Genomic DNA, 27085 nt, shown 5'->3' with positions numbered 1-27085 from the left:
AAATATTATGCACATGAATTGTTACCTGGAAGTCTCATAGATAAATGCATTGTTTCTCAAATTACCAAAACAACTTTGACAGACAACAGGAAAACAGTGTGTAAATGAGACTCAAATAATGTAAGTTGTATGCAATATCAGAGCACCAATGTAAATAAGCAGATCAGACTTCTGGATGCTTGCATAGTATCAGTTGATATTGCACAATCAAAAAAATGCTATACTTTTACCATTATAACAAGTTGTAAATTTTTATTGCTCTTCTGAACAACTTACTGGTTGACATCCAAATACAGCATGCTATAAGATGGCAAACCATGAATCAGGTTCCAGTCACAGATAACCACAATCCACCCTTTTAGACAAGGAAATGGCTATGCGCATATACAGTACTCCTTTGGTGGGTAGTAGATGTCCACAAACATAATTTTCAGTCTTTCAACTATCTGTTCCAAAATCTTATCTTCAGAGATAATTTTGGGAAAGTGTCCCTCCTCTGACTGTGAGATACTGTTTCTGAGATTATTGAAATCAATTTCCGGGGAGAAGAGCAATTTCGACAAGAGATCTTTTTTGGATTGCTTATCGTACTTTTCTCTTTCACCTGTTCCAAATGTGATCAAATTGTATGCGTATACAAATTTCTTTTGTCCAATTCTATAAGCTCTGCTGATTGCTTGCCTACCTACCGCTGGGTTCCAAACAACATCCAGCAGTATAACCCTTGATGCCCCTGTCAAGCTTATCCCTTCACAGCAAGCCTTGGTTGAGGCAAGTAGCACTTTTGCTTTGCCTTTTGTATCATTAAAAATATCTATTGAAGGTTGACGATTTTTTGTGAGAATCTTTCCATCCATCTGTAACACCTCCTTTCCCTCATTCCAACCAAATTCATTAATTAGTTGTTCTTTGATCATAACCAATGGCTGTATATACTGACTGAAGATCAACACCTTCTCATTGAGTGGGTCACACAACCGAACAACTTCTATGACGAATCGTGTTTTTGCACCCTCAACTGGGCTCAATTTCAGTTTTTCTAGCAAATTAGTATCGACCAGAGATTCTTCTTCCTCAGACATGTTCAGATGAGTCACAAGTGAAGGATGAATGGAAGCTAAGCATACCTTATATTCCCTCTCGAAGTTGCCATGTGACCCAATGCACTTTATTTTCTCAATAATGCTTTTCTGCTGAGGCAGTGGATCCAAAACAATTAAACACTCCCTCAAACCTGGAAGATTTTTAAGGATGCTACCATTATGAACATGCACAAAAGGTTTTAATATTGATCGGACTTCCTCAACATTGTCATTGGTAACATCACTAGTTAGAGTAGCCCATATTCCTTTCCCCCCATTTTCTCCTGCTAGGATAGCTTGTTCCTTGTCTAAGAAAATCTCTTGCCTCCTACAGGATTTCAATGTTTTATTCGAGATCTTTTCAGCAAACTTAGGTCTTACCAGACACAAAATATTGTAAAGCTCAACAAAATTATTCTGAAAAGGAGTTCCAGAAAGGATGATACGCTTCTCAGTTTTGACTTTTCCTAATACCTTCCATATAAGACTCCGTTCATTTCTAGGAATATGGCCCTCATCAAGAACAAGCAAACCTGGCTTCTCAAGAAGGATCTTACTTAAACCAGTTGAAGCCTTGGATGTTAGTTGCTTGAACAAATTATAGCTTATTCCAAGGATACTATTGCCTCTGCCCCATGAACAGAGTTTCACAAGACGTATCAGATTGCTTCTTTGAGGTTCTTTCTCTGCCAGGGAAAGTGCCTCTTTATCTTCCTTCCCATTGTATTCCAAGGAATTCAAATTATGGATAGGTATACTGACATCCCATTTCCTGGCTTCTTCTTCCCATGTAAGGAGCATTCCACTGGGAGCAATAATCACAGGCCTACATTCTGGGAAAACCTTCATGTAAGTTTGAATAAAAACAATGGATAAACGGGTCTTTCCTGTTCCAGGGGCATGAGAAATCACACAACCACCAAGCACATCAGATCCAGAACCCGACTTTAACTCATCAAGGTGAATCCCCCCAGCTAGATTTCTCCACATAAATTCAAATGCTTCCTGCTGATGCTCATACATAGTTGTATAGACACCTGGAATGAGATCCCACACAGTTCCACATAAATGACTATGAGAAGCTTGTCCATTTAACTTCGTCAATGTCTCACAAAGGTCGTTAAAATGCAGTTGGCCACTCTCACTGCTGAAACATTTCCACTCAGACTTCTCCCAAGTGTTTGTTTCCTTAAACATGAAAGAAAAAATACAAAATTAAAGGTCATTAAGTTTCAGCAGCATAAGGTACTCCTTTACTATGCTACAAAATAAAAAATGACCACTCACCAAAGACGGAAAAATGTATCTGATCTCCAGCTGAACAAAAGAGCAGAACTTGCATTTGATTCCTGTTTGTTCATCGAGGATAAAACAATGTTTCCCTTCACAGCATGAAGTTAATGGATCATATTCTGGCTCCTGTGTGTTGAATTCTTCTCCTTGACACTGCAAAATATCAGGGGATCTCTTCTTTTAAACTTAACAAGAAAGAAATCACCAAATATGGTGGAAATTACTGGATGAAATTTCACATGAAAGTGATCTATTCTCAATGGGCAAATTGGTCTCTATGCAACAGATATCTCAGTTTAGGGCATAAATATTAAAGGTATTTATCACATCTACTGCATGAACGTGATGGATGATTGACAAAATAATGGAGTTATAAAAAGGAAAATTCATATGTCTTCACTAGTATTCTAGTGATTTCTCTGATTACTTTATGCAATATATAGAAGTTTTCAGAAGTTAACAAATAAGAGAATGCGAGAACACCAAAAACTTTGACTCATTTTTCGAGTTGAAGTAGGCCACAAAACATGAAACTCAAATATATTAGTCAGATAAACATATAGAGTAAAATCCTACAGTTTATGATCTAGAACCTAAATCTAAATAGTAGTTTACATTCTTCTATTCTCATTACATAGAAGTGAATGATAGCACCTTTACATATGCTACTCTCCTTCCTTAGTAGAAGCAGTTCAAGTTTCGTTAAAACATTATTTTATAAAAGAAAAAGAAGAAATTATCATGCATAATTCAGTTTTATGAAGTGAAATTATCCAAATAAATTGTTCTCTAAATTATCAAGACAATCTATTTAGTAATTATCCTATGAGAACCAACATGTGAAGAAGGAATTTCCACATAGACCTCAATTGGCAAAAAATAAAGTTCCTTTTCTATTTAAATATGTTAGCATATTCATGAGCATGTACAAAACAAACTTGATTGATGTGCAGGGAATAATATTTTATGATTGGATTTTTTGAATAGTCTAGACTTGACATGAAAATTGTGCAAAATGATAAGAAGGTATCTTTTGACTTATTTAAAACGCTACCCATTCATGGCAACAAGTTAGCAACTTTTAGCTATCCATGAAACAACTACATGTGATGATATAAACCACCCTACAATTTGGTGAACATTTGTCAATATCTAACTTCATCATGAGCGTCATGCTTAAAGACATACCTTATCAGCATTGTAAGTGCCAATGTTCTCTAAGCCCATAGCGAATTCAAAATCAGCCCACAGTTCATCCATTGCTTTTTCAGAGTCAGATTTCTCAACTCCTTTTGGTACTTCAAAAGAGAAAAAGTCAGGTTCCTCACAGTATGGCTCATTCTTGGGAGGAAAGGAATCAACCGGAAGCTTTTCTGTGTGGCTGAAAAATGCATCAAGACAGATTTTGATACCAGAATGTTTTAATGGCCTATCCCGCTCTCTCTTTTGGAATTTTCCAACACGGAATCCCTCCAGTTTGATCCCTTCTCTCTCACCACCATCGGTACCATTTTCACCACCCTTCTTATCCTCTTTATTTAAGCCAAAAAGCTCATCAGATTCATCCACATCTAGACAAAATGTCTCAGTAGCGATCCCAGGCTTGTTTTCCTTCTCATCAAGCTTTGAATCAAAATGTGACTGGGTGCGAACTGAAATGCCAAAGCCACCACGGCTCGCAGGGCCACCAGTGCTAGTTTCAGTGTTGCTAACTGACAGAGGGATGTTGGTAACTGAGAACCTTCTCTTCTTCAGCAAAGACGCAGAACACCTCCCTTTCTCCTTGCACCCATCGGTTCTGCCTTCAAATGTACTCCTCATGCTTTCGGCAGCGAGTTCATTGGTATGATCATATGGCACATCTTCCTGCGATGCTTCCCCGTCTGCGTCATCATCATCTGACTCATCCTCTTCAAAATATTGAACATATGAAACTCTCTGCTGCTTTCCCACAGATGATCGAGTCCTCTTTGCGACACAAGAATCAGTCGTCATTTTTTCTTTAGCTTTCGCACCATCTTCATCTGATTCCTTAACGTCTCTCTGTCCAGAAAGCTCGTCATTTTTGACCGAAGATCCCCAATCCTTTTCAACATCATCGAGCGCCATATCTTCTTCCGTTTCATTGCCATCTTCACAATCGAGTTGGATAACCTTTTGACTGGAAGAATCATCAGCTTCAACTTCTACATCAGCTTTGGAAGGTTCTCTATCTTCATAAGTGTCGTCTTCCTTTTCTTCCTCACTTTCAACTGGAATGCTATGTCCATTGGATTCAGCTTCCAACTCCTCTCTGGAACCGTCGATTTCATGAATTTTCCCTATCTCAGCTTGTCCAGCATGCAATCTGGATTCTGAGTTGCCCCAGGAGACCGCTTTCCCCTCGTTAGAAAATGATCCCGACCTCAGGGAACCCTGGACAGAGCTCTCACTCTCATTTTCATCGCTTTCCACATCAAAGAAGACGGCGTTCTGCGACGAGGAGGACACAAGAGACTCCGAAAAATGCACGGAGTCTCTAACCCAACGAACCGTCTCCTCGCGATTCTGACGGCCTTCTACTCGCCGTCCTCTTATTCCTCCTCCTGTCCGCCCTCCTCCTCCTCCCTCTCCCACCACCACCTCCTCCTCCTCATCATCAAGGAGAATGACATCCGGGCTGTCGCACTGGGTCTTGACCCTGGTTCTGGAAGCTAGGGCATCTCCTCCACGACCGCCGCAGCCGGCGGTTGAACAGAGGGAGGACTTGGCATCGGAGTTCTTATCCCCGTTCAGGGCTTGAGTAGTCCGCGTCCTCCGCGCGACGGACGCCATCTTACCAAAACATTTTCCGGTGATTGCAGCGACAAGGAGCTCCAGAAAGACGAAGGGCCTCCACTTTTGTCACAGAACTGGCGTGAAAGCGAAGTCCAAAAGCCCGGGAAGATAGAAAAGGCAAGGAGGTTTCGTGGTGAGGGTACCGCCGGGGCTCTCTCACGTTCTGTAGTGGCTCGAGTCTGCGAAACATACAACCTGAGTGACCAAAATGCCCCTACGAGGATTCGAAGCGTTGTACCAGTGCTTTGGTAATCGTGAGATTTTGATTGGTGTGGAATCATTCGTGGCGACGCCGCAGTCAATTTTTTTAAAAATACCCGTAGAACATCTCAAATTTTATAAATTTTTTTCATAAATAATTATTTTATCCTCCGTCACCTTAATTTTTGATCCCCTTCACACATTCACCGGTGCTAGTTTCATTCTTCATACATTACGCATGTCAATCCAACCACACTGTGCGAGAAATAAAAATGAGAAAAGAGATGATAAACATATTTTGGGTCCAAGATACATCACTGTGATACGCCAAGTTAGGATTCATACCAATGTGCTGTTTGGTATGTCCATCATGCCAACTCGAGAATCAACAAGGGGAGCACCCTCATACGTTAAGTCAGAATCTGTACCAAGATGATGTTTGGCATGTCTCGTCCCGGGAACCTAGGGCGACGTCATTTGACGTCGCTTCGCGTGTCCCGAGACAACAACCAGTCTGAAGTACCGTCTCAACTCTCAAAGATTAGGGGCCATGTCGAACCCATGTACAACCGACCCTCGTACGATAGTATAAAAGCCCGTGGCTGACATTCGGTAGGAGGGAGGAGGCATAAACAATTTCAACCCACAACTAACTCGCTCATCGGAGTAGCCAAAGTCGAGAATCACCAACGAAGGTCTTTTTTGCAAGTAAACGGCCACCCCCGAGCCACGAGCGCCTCGACCCGGGAATCACTATTTAGTGAACGAGGGTAAGCTGCCAACCAACTCGGGAGCGGAGAGACGCTGCTCAACATAGGTGGTGCCCGGACCGAAAAATGCTGATCAACACCCCATCACGAGGTCTTGACTCTCCTTGGTGTCCAACTCAACTAATAGAGAACTCCCAACATCGACTCATGGACCGAGCCATGTTGACTCACCGATTATGATACATTTGTTCATAAAGAGGCTATGAATAATAAAGAATAGTAGACTGAGGATGATGAACAAAATATGAGTAGAGGTGGCCTCAATTAAAGGGGCTACGAATAATAACGGTGTTCTTGGTTATCGAAAACAAGAATTGGTGTTCCCAATTTTGATTTTTAAAAAATTATTACTTAATTTTATTTAAGAATACTGTAAGTTTAGCCCAAACTTGATTTTGACAAGAAAAGTTTTTTTACAAGTATTTTATTTTTTCATAAAATAAAAATCTCTTTCTACAAAATAATGTAAAAACTAAACATGGGTGGTATGCAAAAAAAAAAGACCAACAAGTATTTTATCTTGTGTTGAAATGTCAACGCTCTAATATCTCAACGTCTTCACCGTATCATCTCAGACATAGTGTTTCCTCTCGGGTATGGTTACAATAGCATTCTATCGGGTGAACTGTGCCAATTAGAACCGTTATAATCATCGTAGTGGTCGTTTTCTGGTCCCTTTTCTCGGCCGTCGATGAGCCGCGCGTCTCCCCCTTTCTCGCGTCATAGACAAAAAGGAAAGAAGTAGTTTATCGTCGTCGCCACCAGCTCTTACTCGTAGCCCAAGCCCAACCCCCCTCTTTTCTCCGCTCGCGAGAAGCATCGCCGGATATGGCGATCTCGTCCTCTCTGCCGCGTCTCCTCCGGCGAACCCCTTCCTCGTTGCCGCTCCGATGGCGGCTGAGGATGTTTCTCGCCGGGGAGCGATCTAGGCCTTTCACCACCTGCGAGGGCTCTCGCCCTTCCATTGTCCACAAGCGGAGTCTCGACATCCTCCACGACCCCTGGTTCAACAAAGTATTTAATCACCCATGAGATCCTTCTCTCTGACTCTTCCACTGCGTGTTTGGGGTTTTTGGGAGTTTCGAGTTGTTTGATTAACTGGTTATTGGTTCATTGCGCACGGATCAGGGCACAGCCTTCTCCATGACCGAGCGGGACCGTCTGGATCTTCGCGGGCTTCTTCCTCCGAATGTTATGACTCCGCAGCAACAGATTGACCGATTCAGTACGTTTCTGGAACCGTGTTCCTTACAAGAAATATCCCGAATTTTCTGTGATTTAATTGAAAGATCAATTCTTCAAGATCGTAAGGATTAATTTGTCAGTATCATTTTTTGAAATTTGTATTGGTTTTGCTAATTATGATGATGCCTGTTGACTTGAATTAACAGTGGACTGGTGGTGGATTGAGCTACAGAACAGGATAACTGCAAATGACGAGATGCTGATGCGTTTTCCTGGACAAGCACTTTCAGCTTATGTTCTTTAGGTTATCGATGGGAAGACTGAAGTGTTAACTTAGGATTGGACATGACAAATCGTTGAGGGTAGATGTAAAATCCATCAAACAAAAGAAAGAGAAATTCTATTAAAGATGGCCATCCTTACGTTGAGTTGATATGCCTTTTATAGGCTGAAAGAGAAATCTATTAAAGATGACCATCCTTATGTTGAGTTGATATGCCTTTTATAGGCTATACGTATCTTGCTTTGAGAGTAGAAGGTTATCCTAAAATATTTGTAACTTCAAAACTTTCCTAATAGAGTTTGTTAAAACAAGTAAATAAAATCTATATTCTATTCAATCAAAAAGTTAAGAAATTACGTAAGTAAATATCAAAGTTAAATCTCTTGATTCGGTGAGATAAGACGTGCCTCATCTGACCCCTTCATTTGCATAGACTTCCATCCTCAAGTTCATGGGTCAAACTTTTATTCTTTTGCTTCATAAGAACAATATTTTTAGTAAATTGTTTCAATCATTCCTAGTAGAAATTATTCATAAATGTTATAGTTTAAACTTATTTTACTTAATATCCAAATTCACCATATGTGATAGAATTGGAAGACATTAAAATCTGTGGTTCCAACAAAATTGACAAGTTGAAACATGTCACCTTCTGAATGATGATGCTTGTAGGCCATAGGTCAACTTGTATATGAAAATAGTCATCATTTACAATGAATGCTTCACCAAGTTCAGAAAATTTGTATGCTTCCTGCAGTTCCAAAATTTCTATCTTGATTTGTTTTTAAGTACTCTTATCACAAACAATGGTTGCTGGCTTTCTTGTCTGTGTAGCTTCAGTAGCAGCTACAAACACACTCTTGCTGTCTTTGTATTTTATGATCTAATAGTCTATCATGTAGGATTTCTATCACATAAATATTTGTCATAGTTGAGACAGACAATTTGATCCTTTAATTACTGTTTCACTTGGAACTATGTTTTTGCAGGTTCTTTACTTTCTATTATCTGTTCTCCAGCATAACCTCCCATATAATCATAAAATCTATTCCATCTGCAATAACCTGCACCAGATAATTTCCTTCCCTAGTCAGTTTGGAAGGTAATTAGTGAGCTTAAGCACATTTAGAGGGAAAAAAAAAGACTGAGAGAGGAGAGGAGTCTGCTGAACTGGGCTCAAATAAGCCCAAAAGGAGACGCAATAGTCCGTTTAGGTCATATTTGATCGTTGGAACAATGTAACAGTCAAATTTGGACCACTACCAACATGTACAGGTTGGTACAGGCTGTACAAGTTGAAATTGATCAGTTTCACTTAGTATCAAGGCTGTACCAGGTGGTAGCGTTGTAGCAGGCTTGAACTGCCTGGTCTGCACTTGGTCCGTGAGCCAGGCAGTGGTCGGAGATAAATACCAGCCAAAATTGCAATCTATGTGTAAATCAACCATTTATTCTTTCTATCCTTGGGGGCATTATATTTTAAATTTATTTTGGTAAATAATCTTTCTTGTTTGTAATCTATATGATTGATAGACTTTTCTTGTAGATCCTTTAATCATCATGAAACTTTCTTACAGAATCTGAATTTTCAATCAAATCTTGTAATACCAAATTGTGTTTTCTTCTAAATTTTTTTCTCATTGGCTTCCATTGAGTAATCTTTGAAACTAAAATGGAACGATGGGAGATAATGCCGTGTGTCAATTTATGATTTTTAAAAAAGTTCTTATTAAGTACTGAAATTATTTCAAAGAAAAAAATAACAATGCTGAAATGAACGCATGTTGAACTAAACCCAAATCCAACTATATCATCAATTCAAAGGAGAAGAAATAGAGGATATCTTGGATGAACAATATGTTTTTACAATTTGATATTCAAACCTTTTTTCTGATGATACAATTCTATCATCCACGCATAAAATGTGCATCAGTGCAAGACTTCTTTTCGCAAGAGTCAATACTTGAACTAGAGTGAGTTTGATTTATTTATTTATTATCTCTTCTATCCTTGTTATCTTTCATGATCATTGTCTTTCTTTTTCCTCTCTTTCCCTTCCTCTATTCTGAAAATAAAGAATCATATTTTCTCTACTCACCATGCACTTGTCCAACATCAAACATATTTTTACTTATTCAATGTGTAGGCAAAACTGTAAAGGGGCAAAAGTTCTTCAATGGTTAGTTTGGAGGGTGTTCGTGAATGATAACGATTGACACTCTGACCTTCCAACTCCCTTTAGATTGTTAAGCATACATTCTATATACTCTCCATCACATTTGGTAATTAAACCATGAAACACTCATCTTTTGTCAGTCGATGCACAACTTCTGATGATCAGATAACCTGCATTGGTAGCATAAATTCCAATATAACTTCTGGCAATGGCCGACACCCAAGGTTTGATGGTCAACCTCCAGTCACCAATGCTGAGATACTGGCCCACTTAACATGGTCCAGGGATATAGTCTAAGCTAAATGTAGCATAGGAAATAAAGGAATCTTACACGCAGAAGGATGTTTTCTTTGCCAAACATTGAACTTCTCCACCTTCTTAGTGGGTCTCAAGTCCTTATAAGTTAATGACCTAAAACATCTCAACCCAAATCATGCTCTTTACAATTCATCAATTAGACTGAAAATGCTATTTTTCTTCGTTTCAACAGTTTGTTTTGTTCATATGCTAGTCATGTATTATTTAGGCTTATCACGACATGATTGCTATATATTTGTTTGACTTATGTATTAAATTGCTTTCATTGTTCTGTTACTCAGCAGTCTGTTGTTTGCATTTCTGTAACATGAATTTTGGAAAGCTTTTTTAAGCTGGCTTTATTTTAATTGAATTTTTTATGTTGTAAAATTTTTAGAAATGGAGTACTATGATTGATATGTTTCTAAGTAATCAGAATTATTCAATAATATGTTGAACATTTTTCTACCTAATATCTTGCATTGTCGTATGTTGGTTGCTTATATGTTTCTAAGTAATTTCCTGTATTAACAGTGGTTGACTTGAAAAGACTGGAATTGAATGCGAGTGATGGGCCATCAGACACCATTGCATTGGCCAAATGGCGCATTCTTAACAGGTTGCATGACCGAAATGAAACAATGTACTACAAAGTGAGTTTTGGAAGTTTGATTATAAGTACTCTATCTCGAGTTTGCTGATTGTCGTTTGTGGAGGATTCCTGTGACTGAGATACATCATTTAATCCTTCTGCTAATTAATGAACCTGTTAGCCTTTTGTTATGTGATGACTGGATTTTGACCATTCATGGGCACAAGTAATGTAATCTAATGGCATCTTTCTGATCAATGTACAGTTCTTTGATGACGGGCACACTACTTTATTCAAATTTTCATTTATGATTTCAACTCTTTGCTTTGGTAAGTGTGGTTATATGGATTCGCTTAAACATGTGCAGGTGTTAATTGAAAACATCAAGGAATATGCGCCAATAGTGTACACACCCACTGTTGGTCGTGTCTGCCAGAACTATAGTGGTCTCTTTAGACGACCGCGGGGAATGTACTTCAGTGCAGCTGATCATGGGGAGATGATGTCTATGGTATATAATTGGCCAGCTGAGCAGGTAGTCTATTTCTTAATTCTTTGAATTGAAATTGGGAACAATATATGGATTTTTCTTGACAGTAATTATTCTCTGCTGGTATTTGAGTTACTTTTTCTTTTTGCACAACTATACTAAATACTTATCAAGCAAACTTGCTTTTCCTGTTTTGGCGATACAGTTACAGTCTGCTTTTTCAAGTTAATGAGGCTTTACCTTTTTTCATATCTGGCAATCCATTATCCTAAGTAATATTGTTTCAGAGTTTGCTGTATATACAGTGAAATTAGCTCAGTAAGCTGTATGCTTTTCAATTGTATCAACAGTTTCATGTTTGTAGCGCATCCTATTAGTAGTGCATCCTTGGTACCTGTCAGTGTCACTTAAGGTCAAGCTTTTGCAGGTTCACATAATAGCTTTTACATGTTATGAAAAATATGTGCTAACTCTGATTATTGTTAGATCTTGATTCATGCCCATAACTATTGTAGTGTTCGGAGGCTACCGCTCTAGTTGATTCGTGCCCATACATCTTAGAAAAAAAATATATTGACTTCCAGTTGTGGATAGATGTTATACTTATAAACATGATTCTTGTTCCATGATTAGATGAACTTAACTAAAGCACATATCCACTCAATAACCTACGAGATTCTTCTATGCAGTTTGTTTTGATGTGGCAGGCAATTTCTCAATCTGAACAATTGTCAGAGTGATGAAGTTTAGGTTTTCTCTAAACCTAGCTTTCGATTACTAGATGCATGTCCAATTCTTCATCTCAAAAATTGATTTTTGGACATTGCATTCCCTTCCTTGCTCATGCTGGAACATTGTTGCATGTAAGGAATGAGGTTTTGTACTGACTACGCATACCGATATGGTGGTGGTGTATGAGATACACTTACCAAAGGTTGAGGGTTTGAAACGTCATTTGATATATTTACATCTAAAATATTGGTCTGGTGGTGGTGTACCAGATCCACTTCCTAAAGGTTGAGGGTTCGAAACCTCTTCCAACATATTTTTACACATAAATATTGGTTTGGTGGTGATATACTGGATCTACTTCCTAAAGGTTGAGGGTTCAAAACCTTATCTAACATATTTTACACCTAAAACACTGGTCTAGTGATGATATACCGGATTCACTTACTGAAGGTTGAGGGTTTGAAACCTCATCCAATATATTTTTATACCTAAAATGTTAGCTTGGTGGTGGTGTACCAGGTCTATTTACCAAAGGTAGAGGGTCCAAAACCTCATCCGATATATTTAAGAGATGCAATACTTTGATAGATTATCACAAGATCTTGGGCTCGAATTGTATTGATTATTTACAAAAAAGTTCCCAAATAGCTAAAAATGAAAACCCTTTGTCAATGTTTCTTTCTCCTAATCTTTTGATATATAAATTGAACTTAAATAAGAACAAAAAGCATATCTAAGTCATAAATTAATAGAAATTGTGGTCTCTAAGGATCGAAAATAGAAATTATTATCTTTTCATATCCATTGGGGAAACACTCCATCATATAGTCCTCCATCAAAGAAAGTTGTTTCCATTAATTCAAGTGTCCCTTCACCAACAAAGAATTCATAAAGAGTTGAGATGTTGGATTAGGTGATGAAATTCTGGGATTTGAGGAATGTAATACATCTACATAACATTAATATATACCTAGATTTACCATTAAAACAAATGATGGGATTCCACAGTTAGAAACTTTTGATCTTTTGAAAGTTTTATATCTTTATGGTTTGTTTGTTGGACCCAATCTTGGAACTGCTCTCATGACAGATTATACTCAAACTGTGTGGCATTGATGCATGTATGTGGTAAAAGTTGTTGCCACATGATCATTAATAACACGTCCTAGGAGCCTCTTGAGGCAAGTGTAACCATGGCATGTAGAGGAGGTTGAAGTAAACTAGGAACTACAGCTATTGTCACTGAAGTACATCAGCTGTGTCATACCATTTCAGCCGAAATTGCATTCCTTGCTTGTCGGTCGGCTAAAAACTTTTTTGTTACAGTTGTCTTACAAAATTTCCTTAGCTAACGGATTGTCATTACATCACATCAATTGAGTGCTGTGGATTTGTGACATATTGATGCTATTGACTTAGTATTAATAGGAATGATTGGTAGTCCCCAAAGAAAGTTAAACTTCTATTTGGCAAGACAACCTAAGGTGGAGTTCAGATGTTGGATAATAGGCAAGACAAACTCATGGTTTGGTTGCTTTGTCCTTTGGGACTTGGGCTTATCGTTTTTAAATCATGGCTCATTAAATGGCTGATGAGTAATGAGAAGAGCCTCAATGCATAGGATATAGCTTGTCTAGTGCTCAAGTTAAACTTGAATAAATGTGCTATAAGGAAGTGGAGGCGAGTCCGAGCTCTTCTGCTCTTCTTGTGGCCTACGTTTTGGACCATGGTTTGAGCAATTATTAGAGAGTGCTTCATTTGAATTACTGATTGTGCTGCCATCATAGATTGAATCAGTAACTAAGTTTTCAATTTTTTTCTCTTCAAATGTGCCATTAGTGCTGCAGTTCTTTGTGACTCCTCATTTAGTGTTTATCCTTCAACTTAGCTTTGTCACATGCTGTACAAATAGCACACTTCTAGTGCAACTTGTACTTTACATTAATGCCTTCTCTCTGCTCATCTTCTAATGGTTGAATTTCTCATTTTTATAACCCAATATAAACCAAGGACAAAATAATACTTTGAAAAGACATGCATGTTTTGTCATACATCATGTTTGTTTTAATACATTATTAAAATGTGTAATAGTTTGACACTAATTTATACAATACACATCAGAATTGCACATATATCTATATCATTTTGGATTAAATTTGTATTTTGAACAGGTACCAGAATAGTGCAAAGAGGCATAACCTCTGCTTTTTTATCTTCCTCTGATAGTTAATATAGCACAAAGCAAAATTCTTAGGAAAAATGGATTCTTGTCATCTGCTAAGTCCATAGGCTTTGGACAAAAAGATTTGTTGTTCGCTTAGTCTTTAGCACATTAACAGGAATATTTATATAAGCTCATACAATTTGATGTTTTTTTTATCATTTCATAACCTGATCATTTCCAGGCTCTTTCTAGTTTCTGAAATGTGCAGCTCACCAATAGATTAGCCCATGATTTTTGTTGATGAGGCAACTTTTGATTTTAGGTTGATATGATTGTGGTAACTGATGGAAGTCGAATTTTGGGCCTTGGTGATCTTGGGGTTCAGGGTATTGGCATCGCAATTGGGAAGCTGGATTTATATGTTGCTGCTGCTGGAATAAATCCTCAACGGGTAATATTTATTCTTCTATTATTTTGTTGACCATAAGTTCAAGTTTAGTTTTTTATTCCTCACCTGATTTTATTTAAATGGTATATATTGTATGTGCTATCTTTAGGATTTGTTGATGATATTCTTTTACCTATTAGAACCCTATATCGGTAATCCCTTGAGTCACGCCTTCCTCCCTTCTTTGTTGATGTTTACACATCTCCCTCACTCTCTTCTCGCTCATGCTCACCCCTTACGTAGCACGCAACCGCTAGTTCTCTCATCACCTGCCACGGTTGGCTTATCAGCCAATGCCATACAAGGATTGTTTTATCGCTCAAAACGGTACAAAACTAGCGGTACATACCGATCCATTCATGGACCAGTATGTGGATGACCCTTGTTTAGGGCTCGCATTCTCCTGGTCGCTGCCCTCTTCCTGTGTCGAGTAGTTTGATCCAACTTGGCCTATCACTTGTAATGCTTGATATTCTTCATTTATATTTCCAGTAATTGCACTCAAATCTTGTACAGTAAAAGGCTTCTTTCTACAATATTCACTGAAATAGTTTAAAGAAAACATTTGATACTTACTATCATGGTTCGCATTACCGATCCATACTAGTGTACTGACCAACTATCGGTATGGTACATGCCGAGTTGTATCGATCTGTACTGAGTATACCGACACATGATACACTGGGGTGTACCGATGTACCGCCCATACGAAGCGATACACTTCGATACGTCAAATTTTGCTTACTATAGCCCACTTAGTGAAGCCATGCATTTGAGTCATCACAAATTTTACTACATTATGTATTGAGATTAAGGATTTTAATTTCGAATGATACCGCCTATGCTGGGCGGTATGTACTGGTTCACCAGCAAATTGGTACGCGGATTGTCCGCTACCGGACGGTATCAGCCTGGCTTCGGCGAGGGAGAAGAAGTGTCAAGGGAGAAGAGGGAGAACCTCAACGCTTTCCGATCCGGCGTCGCCCTCCCTCGACGATCCCGATCCAGGAGGTAACGGAGAGGCAACGACTCGACTTCTCCGTCGTGTCCTTCGCCGAAGGCCGGAGACACCTGCGGCCTTCGACGTCTTCGCCAAATACCGCAAATGAGGAGAAGACCGCATTCTTCTCCTTGTTGCGTCGTGTCGAAGGCCGGAGATGTCTGCGACCTTCAACATCTTCGCCGAACGTCGCAGATGAGGAGAAGATCACATTCTTCTCGTCGCGTCGTGCTGAAGGCTTTCGACGTCTTCGCTGAACTGTCACGGACAAACTTCTAAACAGGGTGTTTGATGTAATGCTTGGGTATGTCCGTGTCTTTTGTTATGTTCATGCTTTGTACAACATGTAGATGGACGGCCGAAGGCTTATAAGTCCCATTTTAGTTGGGTCGGTGGCCGCTTTAGGCTTGTAAATAAAGGTTGTGTCATGTGGACACGTAGGAGAGATTATTCGGTCTGTAATGGACCATTTTACCCTTTGTTGTGCAACTATTCAGAGCTTGTAAAGTCTGTTTGTAATTTGCATTGTCTATAAAGTGTTTTTCGGACATGTTTGCTTGTGGATCCCGAGTGAGGCGTTTTCCCTGTCTTGTTCTCTCTTTTGTGGGTCCTAAGGGATCAAGGGAGGCTTCGGGGAGGCTGACCTTTGCGGACGGACGCGCAAGGGTGCCGCACGACTTAGGCAAAACCAGCTAAGTCCGTGTCATATGGTATCAGAGCGGGACAAGCACTCATAGAAACACTTGACATGCAAACGTGGGGGACCTAGCGGGGCTGTGTTGAGGGCAGTCAGCACACGCGCGACCGTTTGAGGGAAAACGGGCATGGAGATGTAGGGAAAAGAGTCGCTCAAAGGAGCGGGCATCTGAGATTGGCATTCAGAGGAATGGCCAACCCTTCGCGCAAGAGGCACCACGAGAACAGGCAAGCTTGGAAGAATTTGGAGCGCACAAAGGTTGGGATGGCTGAGTTTGAGCTACGACTCAACATTGACAACCATACCTGATGGTGCTCATGGCAAGCGAGGCGCTTGGCAAAAGGATGAGACCATGCAAGGTGGAATGAGTTGCTCAACGACCAAAAGAGTTATGCAAAGCTCACAGAGGTGAGGGGAATTGCTAGCTCGAAGAATTTGGTACTCATGCAGGGGCTTATATGCGGATGATGGAATGTTCGTGGCCATCCCAAGGCGATCGAAACTCGGCGCCATGGAGCATTGAAACTTTCTCTTCAGCATGTGAAGGATACGTCCGTCGGGGGCTAAAGTGTGCAACGAGTTCAGCATGTTGCTAGGCCTTGAGGGGTGCAGTGGGGGCTGTATTGACATGGAGTCGCAATCTAGCAAGTGCGTTTGCAAGAGGCAGAACAGTGCACAGTTTGTTCAGCAGATCGGAGTAGTCCAAGGGGATGGTGGTCTCCGAAACGAAGAGAGATGTTGCTCCAACGGGATAGTTATCCAGGAGGGATAAGTCCCGGCTCTCCAGAGGGAGAATCATGTGAGACGGACCTCACATGTTGAGGAGGAGTACCTCAACAAACAACAACCCCACGAAGCTCGATGGACTGAGCAAGCGGCGAGGAGTTGTCGTATGATCTCGCTCGAGAGAATGCATTGGTGGATGCATTGCGAGTTCAAGTGGGGGAGCGACCCAAAGCAACACAAATGAAGGCACACTTGGAGTCGATATGGAGATCGGACTCAAGGGAGGGCTGACCCGTGGAATGGTGGGCACGAGGGCCACCATCAACTCAATGCAAAAACGAGGAGCGGAGCAACTTGGGTGTAACTTGGCGAAGTACCCAAGCCGCATGAAGGGAGCCAGCATAGAAGATGGAACATGGAGCAGAGGCATAGTGCTTTCCTTGGACAGAGGTCAAGGACATAAACTCTTGCAGAGGCAAGAGCAGGATCATGTTGTTCCATGGGTCATTCATTCTGACGGAGCAGACTCATCTTGCATGGTGCCAAAGACGAAGGGAGCTTCGGGGCACATGCACTTCATCTCGGAGGAGCATTTGATGGAAGAACTAAGGCGACTCAATTTGCGGAGGCGAAGTTGAGTTCAGAAGGCCTTAGCACGGGGCAAGAGGACGCAGAGGCGGGTACTCTTGAAGAATATGCCACAGTGTTGTCATTCAAGTTGTTGTGAAGGAGGCGGTGCGCAGCGAAGATTGTGCTGGTAGGGGCAGAGGCCCAGGATCCAGATAATGGTGCACTGATTGCAGCGAAGTCGGGGGACTTCGGGAGCTACTAGGCGACGGACTGTCCTAGAGCGGTGCTTCATCTAGGTGTGACCCAAGAGTGGGTGGATGAAGGTCGATTGCCAAAGGAGCGAACAAAATCGAAGGTGGAGGAGACCCTGCGATGTATTGGCAGAGGCCACACATGGAGGGTTCACAATTTGAGTTTATTCCACAAGGATCAGAATGCAATGGAGATGTCACCAGGAGGCGACATGGTGCAGCGGATCGTGGTGGAACAGTTCGTGGCAATGCGATACACACGACTCAGTCCCGGAAGGGACTAGATCATATGGAGGTATGATCGGGAGCTACTGGGAGCTCCACTTCGGTGAACAACACGACGACAAGAAGGGCTATGGATTCAAGGATTGAAGGCCATGGTACCGCAGAAGCGGGTCTTCCGTGCGTGCATCGAATTTTGCATCGGATGAAAACCTTGGTCATTAGCATATGGGGGCTGTGTTCCACCAAGGGAAAAGTTCGTATGCAAGTACCAGTGAGTTCCATGGGTGGGACTTGATCATGCAGAGGTATGATCGGAGCAGCTGGAGAGTTGGACTGCTCCAGAGCTCACATTCGCTTAAGGGAGCCCGACAAGTGAGAGGACAAGGTCGAGTAAGCGAACGTTGCTACCAAGGAAGCTAAGGAGAGCAGAATCGGTGCAAACCCTACAACGTGATGGCAGAGGCCGCGCATGAGAGTTGTAGTCTGTCTTTCCATCGACAAAAGGGAGCTGCTTGGAGAACACAGAGGTGTTGAAGCAGGGGGTCGAAATGGGCGAGGAAGCGACGACGAGTCCAGAGGGACTTAGCTACCCAATATCAAGCATAAGTTAGAATGGAGGTGGACTCGGAGGAGTGCCACAGAGGCCTATCTACTGATTGTGAAGAAAAGGGATACAGATGCGAGGTAACGGATAGTAGGGCCATGGGCATGGGAGCGCTATGGTACCGCAGAGGCGGGACTTCCGTGAAAGTCATTGATCCCTTGCTCTCACGGAGGGAGAGCGCTTGGTCGTGAAAGGGGTCGAGGAGGTGGAGCATGCAGAGGCAATCTCCAAGTACCGAGACAAGGCTGAAGGGCAGAGGCCAAGAAACTTCGTAAGACCGGTGTCAACAAGTTTCTCATCAAGATAGCCGTAAGTGAAGGACTTCGGGTCATGCAAGAGTGCACGACCAAGGAACGAAGCAGGCAGTACGCGGTGCTGTACCTTTGCTACTCAGTGGAGTAGGCGGCAGGGTTGATGGAGAAGACGGTACAATCCCAGAGGCGACCTCATCTATCGGAGAACTACTCCAAGTTGGGGTGAAAACTTCCTGCATTCCAGAAGTTCAATGGCATTGAGAAGGTGAATCACAGTAGCTAACTCAACGCAAGGAGTGCAAACACTTCAAGTGCTTCAGAAGTGTGAGCAAAGAGTAGGCGAAGACTAGTAACCAGCTCGATGCATGAAGTACAACCTCGAGGAGGCGGGCGAAGTCAAGTAACCTTTGCCTTCTCAACTCTTTAAGAGAATGGGCGAAACCGAGTACCCCAATTCTCTTATCTATCCAGCAGAGGAGCTCTGCAAAAGTTCAAAGACCCTTCGAAGATGATGGAAGATAATAGTTGTCAAATCCTCACCAACGGTGATCAGTGCTACTGAGAGTAGATTGTCCGCCTCATTTCCCAACGAAATGCCAATCGATAGCGGAAGTGATGCGAACCTACTTGGAGGTGACAACTAACAGAAAGAAGAGTCAATGAGCAGATTTTTGTGGAGGAAGGACCCGAAACTTCAGAAGTTTGCGAGATGGTGCTCGTTATAGCTCCAACAAGCATCCACCCAGTTCAAGCAGCATGAGGAATTTCTGAGAGACTGGCACAGTAAGGATGGTCTTTTCCTTCATCTGGCGGATCCGCAGGAATCAACAAGGATCAACACAACTCAGCCAACCCCACAACAGAGTCAAAGTCATTGGTGAGTTGTAGCAGCATGGCGGATCAAAGGTTCGACTACTCAAAAACAGCAGCGGAGAGCAGCTGGGAGCCAGGAGGCGCATTGCAGCTGGAGCAGAAGATTGAAGACTCAGCAAAGGCGAAGAGTTGCAGTGTTCACAAAGGCTTCGACGAGGACGTCGAAGGGATAAGTGGGGGAGAATGTCACGGACAAACTTCTAAACAGGGTGTTTGATGTAATGCTTGGGTATGTCCGTGTCTTTTGTTATGTTCATGCTTTGTACAGCATGTAGATGGACGGCCGAAGGCTTATAAGTCCCATTTTAGTTGGGTCGGTGGCCGCTTTAGGCTTGTAAATAAAGGTTGTGTCATGTGGACACGTAGGAGAGATTATTCGGTCTGTAATGGACCATTTTACCCTTTGTTGTGCAATTATTCAGAGCTTGTAAAGTCTGTTTGTAATTTGCATTGTCTATAAAGTGTTTTTCGGACATGTTTGCTTGTGGATCCCGAGTGAGGCGTTTTCCCTGTCTTGTTCTCTCTTTTGTGGGTCCTAAGGGATCAGGGGAGGCTTCGGGGAGGCTGACCTTTGCGGACGGACGCGCAAGGGTGACGCACGACTTAGGCAAAACCAGCTAAGTCCGTGTCAGAACGTTGCAGATGAAGAGAAGACTGCGTTCTTCTCCTTGTTTGACGCGATGAGGCAAAGAAAAGGAGGCGACGTCGCCAAGGCAGTGTACGACTATATATATATATATATATATATATATATATATATATATATATATATATATATATATCGTACCGAGTGGTACACCCTAGCATACCGCTCGGTATGCCTGTACCGTACCTTATCGAGCAAAGCTCGATATGCTGGTACGGTATGAAATTAAAAACCTTGTTTGAGATATTGATTATATTTGAAGCCTACAGAAAGCTTTCTTTGTCAAGATTTCTGCCACTTTTCTGTGGTCTTTTGATGGTTCATTATGTTAGTTTGTGTTTGCTGCTTGTAAGAAAGAATGATCATAACAGCTTCTTCAGCAACATCCTTTCTTGTTTATATTTTAATCTTGTCTTTTTAACTATAGGTTCTTCCTGTGATGATTGATGTCGGAACTAACAATGAGAATCTGCTTCAAGACCCACTTTGTAAGATTCTTTTGTCATGCCATCAGATTGACAAATTTTACCTGTAAGTTCTAGAATTGTAAATGGAGCAACCTATGAACACATTGCCTGCTGGGAGCCGTAACTTTGATACCTTTATATTTTCTTTGAAGCCAAAATATTAGTGAAAAATGAGTTTATCAACCTGGGTATTTAATTTGGTTCTTCTCTACTTTAAACTTTAAACTTATTTTATAATTGAATTCTACCTCATATCTGGCAATAACATTAGAATTTCTGGGATCTTTGATTTGAAGTCTTTAATTTGTTAGTTACATGCTTTGTCAGATTATTCATGTTGTATCAAGTATTTAATATTTCCTGCAATATTGAGATAGCATTTTAAGGTCTGTATTTTTCATATTGTAGTAGTTGTGAAACCAAATATTTCATGTGTCTGCAACACAATCTCTTTTTCTGTTTCTTTTTGTTCAGCAGAAAAAATGTAACCCTTGAGTTCAATTGTTGGAATGGGACCTTTTGGCAATGCATTCCTATTTCATATGGTGGTATCTTTTTACAAAGAACAAAACAGAGTCAATTTAAGCTCCTATATTTTACTACTGCTGATTTAGTTGTTCCTAATACCTCAAAACACTTGCCCATAAAAGTCATAATAGAAGTTCTTGTGGAAGGAAACAATGAAGAAGAAATTACAAGGGTAAAGGCAATGGCTTAGATAGCTGGCTCGACAAATATTTTCTAGAAGAAACTGTATCAATGTTTGCAGACATAAAGTAAATACGATCATCATACAAATGTTACTTGTCAGGGTGCCTTTGTAAGAGCTCAGATTATGTCCAAGAAAATATGCTAATTTGAGTTGTAGAATAGCTTAGCTACCTTCTTTGTTGTTGATTCCTCCCACTTGCATGACAGTTCTGCTGAAGGCATGATCATAAATCATGCAATGTAGTAGCAGACACCCTAATTTCCCCAAACATGTGAAGTGTTCCATGAAGAATTGAAAATTTTGGTATGGACAACTATCACAAGGCATAAATAAAAACTGCAATCTAAGGCAATTACATATCAAACAAGATGCAGTTTTACATTTATGAATGTTTCCTTCATGATATAAAAAAAGAGTAAATGTCAAATGATCAGTACCTCCGGTTATTGACTGTGGAATGAATGACATATGCAAGGCAGAATGAGCATGACAATGGCAAAACTAGGGTCTATGGAATCAAATGATTGCATGGTATAGATCGAATAAGAAAAAGTCTGTTTCTTCACTTTGAAGTCAAAAGCACAAGTTGTGCTCAGAGAAAAAGGGCCTAAATAGTCTTAAGTTGCATTTAAATCTTGGTCTGCTAATGCTTTCAGTAACTTATTGGTCCTGTATGAACCAGTATACTGATCTGTGTTTCTTGGTATCATTGAATTAAATAATTGTAAAAGTGAATAGGACTATACTGGTATCGAGCTATATGTTTCGATACTAGTACTTGGTCAGACTAGCATGGTCAAGATTTGAGACCAAACTCTTAATCCATACCTTAGCAGTTTTTGGTCAAAGATAGCTTTAATGAGGAACTCTCCTGCTTTGGTGAGGACTCAAAATGGTTTTAAGTGTAGCAGTAAAAGAAAGTCTCAACCGGACAGGTTTTGAGGTTTGATACAACAATATTGGATAATAACATGTTATGGTCAGGCTTGAATAAGAATCAGTCAAGATACTCAAATAACACAATAGAAGTCGTGAATTCCTTGAAATAGCTGCTGCCTCAAAATCATTGCGTTGCCTCAGAATCATCTTGCTGATTCTCTATTTTCCATACCCTTGAATCCTTCTATCCCTCTTATCTGCCACTCCCTCATTCTGCTACAATATAACCTCCGTTAGATCCAAGTGGACTTGAGTAGTCTCTCCAACAACTTGGAGAGGGTGGCCAGTATATGAATAATGATGTCTGAATTTGCAACCAGCAGGACAGGTTATAGTTTTCCTTTACATTTATCTTTTTTATATATTTTTAAACTAATTGTTTCGGTCCAGTATATTACTGTTACTGGCCTGTGATACTGGTCCAATTGGCAGTCACTACAGAACTAATACCCAAAAATTGAAATTCTTTTCTATGACAAAAGAATTAGGATTAATTATTTTAATTTCATTAACCATATTTCAATACTTGATGAAATGTTTTTATTTGTAAACGATAGAGGATAAGATGATGGAGAATGATTTAAAATGGTACGAGCATGTGCTTTTGATTAGTTAAAAGATGTGAAATTGCTAATATTAGTGGTACGAGAGATAGAGGGAGACCTAATAAGACTTTATTGGAAATTATAACTAGATTTAAATATTCTTAATTTATCTAATAATATGATTTTTTTCCAAGCTCAATGAGGGTAAAATCCCAACGTAACGGACCCTAAATAGTTGGGACTTTACGACTTTGTTTGTTGTTTAATATTTCAGTACTTGATTCAAATTCAATATATCTAAATTCATATATCATTGTTGTTATCATCCTAAGAAGGATGAATGGAGGACTTGAATGCTGATCAACATTTGCTTGTTTGACCAAGTACTAGTATTGGAATGTATAGTTAGGTACTGGTACATATGAGGGTTTGCAATATCGTTTGAGACAATATGAACGATATTTATTGCTCTTATGAGGGATTAATATATGGACAACCTAATCTGACCAGTACAGCTATGATAGGTATTATCCTGATATGGGCTTGGTACCACCACATTGTTTCAGGTCCTGTACCATGGTGTCACGGACTTAACTGAAATTGCCTAAGTCATGAAGCACCCTTGCGGCAATATCACGGACTTAGCTGAAATTGCCCAAGTCATGGGGCACCCTTACGCTAATATCATGGACTTAGTTAGAGTTGCCTAAGTCGTGAAGTACCCTTGTGCCAATGTCTTGGACTTAGTTGGGATTGCCTAAGTCATAAGACTTCCTTGCATTATCCGTTTGCAAAGGGTCAATCTAGTTGCAACATCGCTCAGGTCCCATAGGACATATAAAAGAACAAATTGATTAGTTTGAAAGCAAGCGATAGACAAGTCCCGACGTTTCGCAAAGAGGACAGCTTTACAATATAGCAAACACTCGGTGTGCAAGAGAGAAAAGAAAGGAAGGATAAAACAAGGACTTTAGAAGGCAAATGAACAGTTACAAGTCCGCAAACGGCTACTCACCAGGTGTTGGGCGTTGATGGCAAGTTTCCGTAGACTAATCGTACAAACTTGTGAAATCTAATCAACGCCCAACACCAGGTGAGTAGCCGTTTACGGACTTGCGACTATTCGTTTACCTTCTAAAGTATTTGTTTTCACCTTTCTCTCTTTTCTCTCTTGCACATTGAGTGTTTACTGAATTGTTTGTAAAACTACTCTCTTCGCGAGACATCGGGATTTGTCCGTTGCTTGCTTTTGAACTAATCAATTTGCTCTTTTATGGGACTTACGTGACTTAAAGCGAGGTTGCAACTAGGCTGACCCTTCGCGAACGAATAACGCAAGGGAGCCTTATGACTTAGGCAATCCCAACTAAGTTCGAGACATTGGCGTAAGGGTGCTTCACGACTTAAGTAACTCCAGCTAAGTTCATGATATTGTCGCAATTGTGCCTCACGACTTCGAAAATTCTAGCTAAGTTCGTGACAATACGATGAGCTTACTTAGGGGGTGACACTAACCAACTAACCATTGGGTCACTATTAGGAACCTTGTGGGGGCTATAAAAAGCGCCCCGCACCCCATTCTTCCCCCTTACACTTACACTCTTATTCTCTCTTTTTCTGGCTACTCTCTCTCAAAAACTCTTTCAAAATAATTAAAGAATCATTATGGGAGGTTGATTTCCACAAGAGGAGTAAAAATCAAGATCCAGTCCATTCTCTTCAAATCAAGGTAATTCCAAACCTAATTGCTAAGTTTTAACCAATAGTCAAGTTAGACGTTATGCTTATTCTTGCATGATTAGACTAAATTTCAAAGCTTGAACCTAATTTAGTCTTAATTTAATCTCTAGTTTTGGAGGATCTAAGCTAGATCTATGAGGATCAAGCCTTGATTCTCATGGATCTAGCTAATTAGGTAAGAGTTTATGTTTGTTCTTATATGCTTATTCTATAGTCCTAGCCTGTACCTGTATAGGCTTGGGCAAGTATATCATATATCTTTGTTTGATATCTCATTTATTATTTTATAATTTAAATTCATTTTATAGGCATCTAATTTGATTGTATATAACCTGAAATATGTTCTCTGTTAATTTCCAGTCTTCTTTTAGGCTATTTCTGAAATCCAGTACCTATGCGCACCTGTATGACTCAATACTGTACTGGTCCAGGTCAGGACCGGTATGGAATTGGTACATGGGATTAAACCCCTTGGTACTAGTGCCATGCATTTTGAAAATTTTTATTATTTTATGCAATGATGTCTAACAGTATAGGTTGTGATACTGTCCGGTGTACGGATAGGTAAATATCCTATGAGTTACTAAAACAGGTATCAAATTGGTATTTAAATCCTTGGTATGAAGTATCACCAACTTTCCAAAAAGGATTCATTTTTAACAATAATTTAAAAGTAAATTCTTTTAGAATTATGCAATGCAAACCCACAAAGTATGTAATGGGTATTAGTATCCAACACGATACACTGAGCATCTTGATGTGTCTACTTATCATTGGTTCATGTACTTTGCAGGCCAAGGTTTATTATTAGACTTTATTATATGTCTAATTTTTATTTTTTATCACACTTCTTAAATATTGATAGACTATCCTAATTTTAACTTTTACAACTCATTCCTAATATATCATCAAGTAGATCTAGGACTTCAAGAGCATCGTCTTGATGGTGAAAAGTACCTGTCTGTCATCGATGAATTTATGGAGGCTGTCTTTACTCGATGGCCACACGTCATTGTACAGGTAATATTTAATGGCACACTATTATTTGTTATTCGAAAGTTGTAACCACCGTTTGGATATCTATCTTGATTAGATTAGATTTTTATAACATGTCTCTTTTTTACAGTTTGAAGATTTTCAAAGCAAGTGGGCCTTCAAACTATTGCAGCGTTACCGGAGTACTTATAGAATGTTCAATGATGATGTCCAGGTAAAGACAAAGGCATAAACTACTTATTATCATTTTATCTTTTCCAATTTCCTTATAATTACTTGCCATAATATTTAGGAGGTAGAAAAGGTTTATTCACCATGTACAAGGACCTAGGTGTGTTTTGTGCATGTATTGCAAGTCCCAGTGCTTCTGGATGCATCTAATGGAAGGACTTTAAGATATCAAGTGTGCTTCTGTAAAATTTGTAGTCCTTATGTTGACCTTCTACATCAACCACAGATATTAAGCTACGATAATCTGCATAGGCAATGGATGCGAAGCTTTACCGCTTTTGTGCTATCATGTAAATTGTCTGAATTCATATTCGAGACCATTATAAGCTTTACCCCTTTCCTGCAGACTGTTTTGTTTTGTCAAAAAACAAAACAGTGCTTTAAATATATCTCCTTCCCAGGTTAAAGTTTGAGCATAGAATATGACAAAAAGTGTTATTTTATGACATTTAAAAGCTAGGATCAACCATTTGGCAGAAATCGATCAGGTCAACTTAGTGGGATTGGGTTTTATAGATTAGAGGATCAGTTTTTTTTTGGAAAAAATAAATGAGAACATATTAAAGAACATTAAAAAAAGAAATAAATTCTTCTGTGGACTTGAGAAAATGTTGAGTATGCATGGGACCACGTCACTCATTGGCAGTCATTTTGTGGAAACAATTCGGTAACTCTTGGGCCCTTTATTTTTCGTCATTTTTTTTTCACTTCCTCTTATCTTTTGCTTTCTGCTTATTTACTTTTCACCTTGAATTGATGAGGACCAGCAGATCCTCTCTATTTTTGAGGCATGCTCATATTTTTTTTTATGGTTGATCCCTTTCCAAATCAATCAAACCAGAGTGAAATTGGACAATTTTTCTTTGCACCATGGTCTGATAAGAGTCATTGAGCATTTGAAAGGGCAAATAACATATTCAAGACTCCCTCTTTCTACGAAAAATGTGTGAATGAGGTGCTCTTCAAAGTTTCATATATCCCACTCCATTTATGTTAATCTGGAGTGGATTGACAGGTCGTGTGCCATAGTTTGGTAAGAGGCATAGAACATTTAAAGGGACGAATGACATGTATGATGT

The 27085-nt window shown here is 40.0% G+C and overlaps 2 protein-coding genes across 2 annotated transcripts in view; one reads left to right on the top strand and one right to left on the bottom strand.

Moving 5' to 3' along the window:
* Positions 1-374: 374 nt before the first annotated feature.
* LOC103991070 (SNF2 domain-containing protein CLASSY 3-like) lies at positions 375-5189 on the bottom strand. The gene is made up of 3 exons (XM_018828773.2): positions 3564-5189; positions 2370-2528; positions 375-2270 (listed from the first exon to the last, which is right to left on the bottom strand). Exons 1-3 carry the CDS (start codon positions 5187-5189, stop codon positions 375-377), a joined length of 3681 nt encoding a protein of 1226 aa, XP_018684318.2.
* Positions 5190-6829: 1640 nt separating this feature from the next.
* LOC103990429 (NAD-dependent malic enzyme 62 kDa isoform, mitochondrial) overlaps positions 6830-27085 on the top strand; it is a 38123-nt gene continuing 17867 nt past the window's right edge. The window contains exons 1-8 of the mRNA XM_009409559.3: positions 6830-7177; positions 7292-7388; positions 10639-10757; positions 11064-11231; positions 14405-14533; positions 20804-20864; positions 25696-25799; positions 25906-25989. Of these exons, the coding sequence (XP_009407834.2) occupies positions 6992-7177; positions 7292-7388; positions 10639-10757; positions 11064-11231; positions 14405-14533; positions 20804-20864; positions 25696-25799; positions 25906-25989 (948 nt within the window). The 5' untranslated portion in view covers positions 6830-6991. The remainder of the gene's footprint in view (positions 7178-7291; positions 7389-10638; positions 10758-11063; positions 11232-14404; positions 14534-20803; positions 20865-25695; positions 25800-25905; positions 25990-27085) is intronic.

Source organism: Musa acuminata, chromosome BXJ1-7 (genome assembly GCF_036884655.1).
Source record: "Musa acuminata AAA Group cultivar baxijiao chromosome BXJ1-7, Cavendish_Baxijiao_AAA, whole genome shotgun sequence".
In the NCBI taxonomy this organism is placed as follows: domain Eukaryota; kingdom Viridiplantae; phylum Streptophyta; class Magnoliopsida; order Zingiberales; family Musaceae; genus Musa; species Musa acuminata.
Note: the sequence above shows the minus strand (reverse complement) of the source record. Positions and strands in the feature narration are given on the sequence as shown.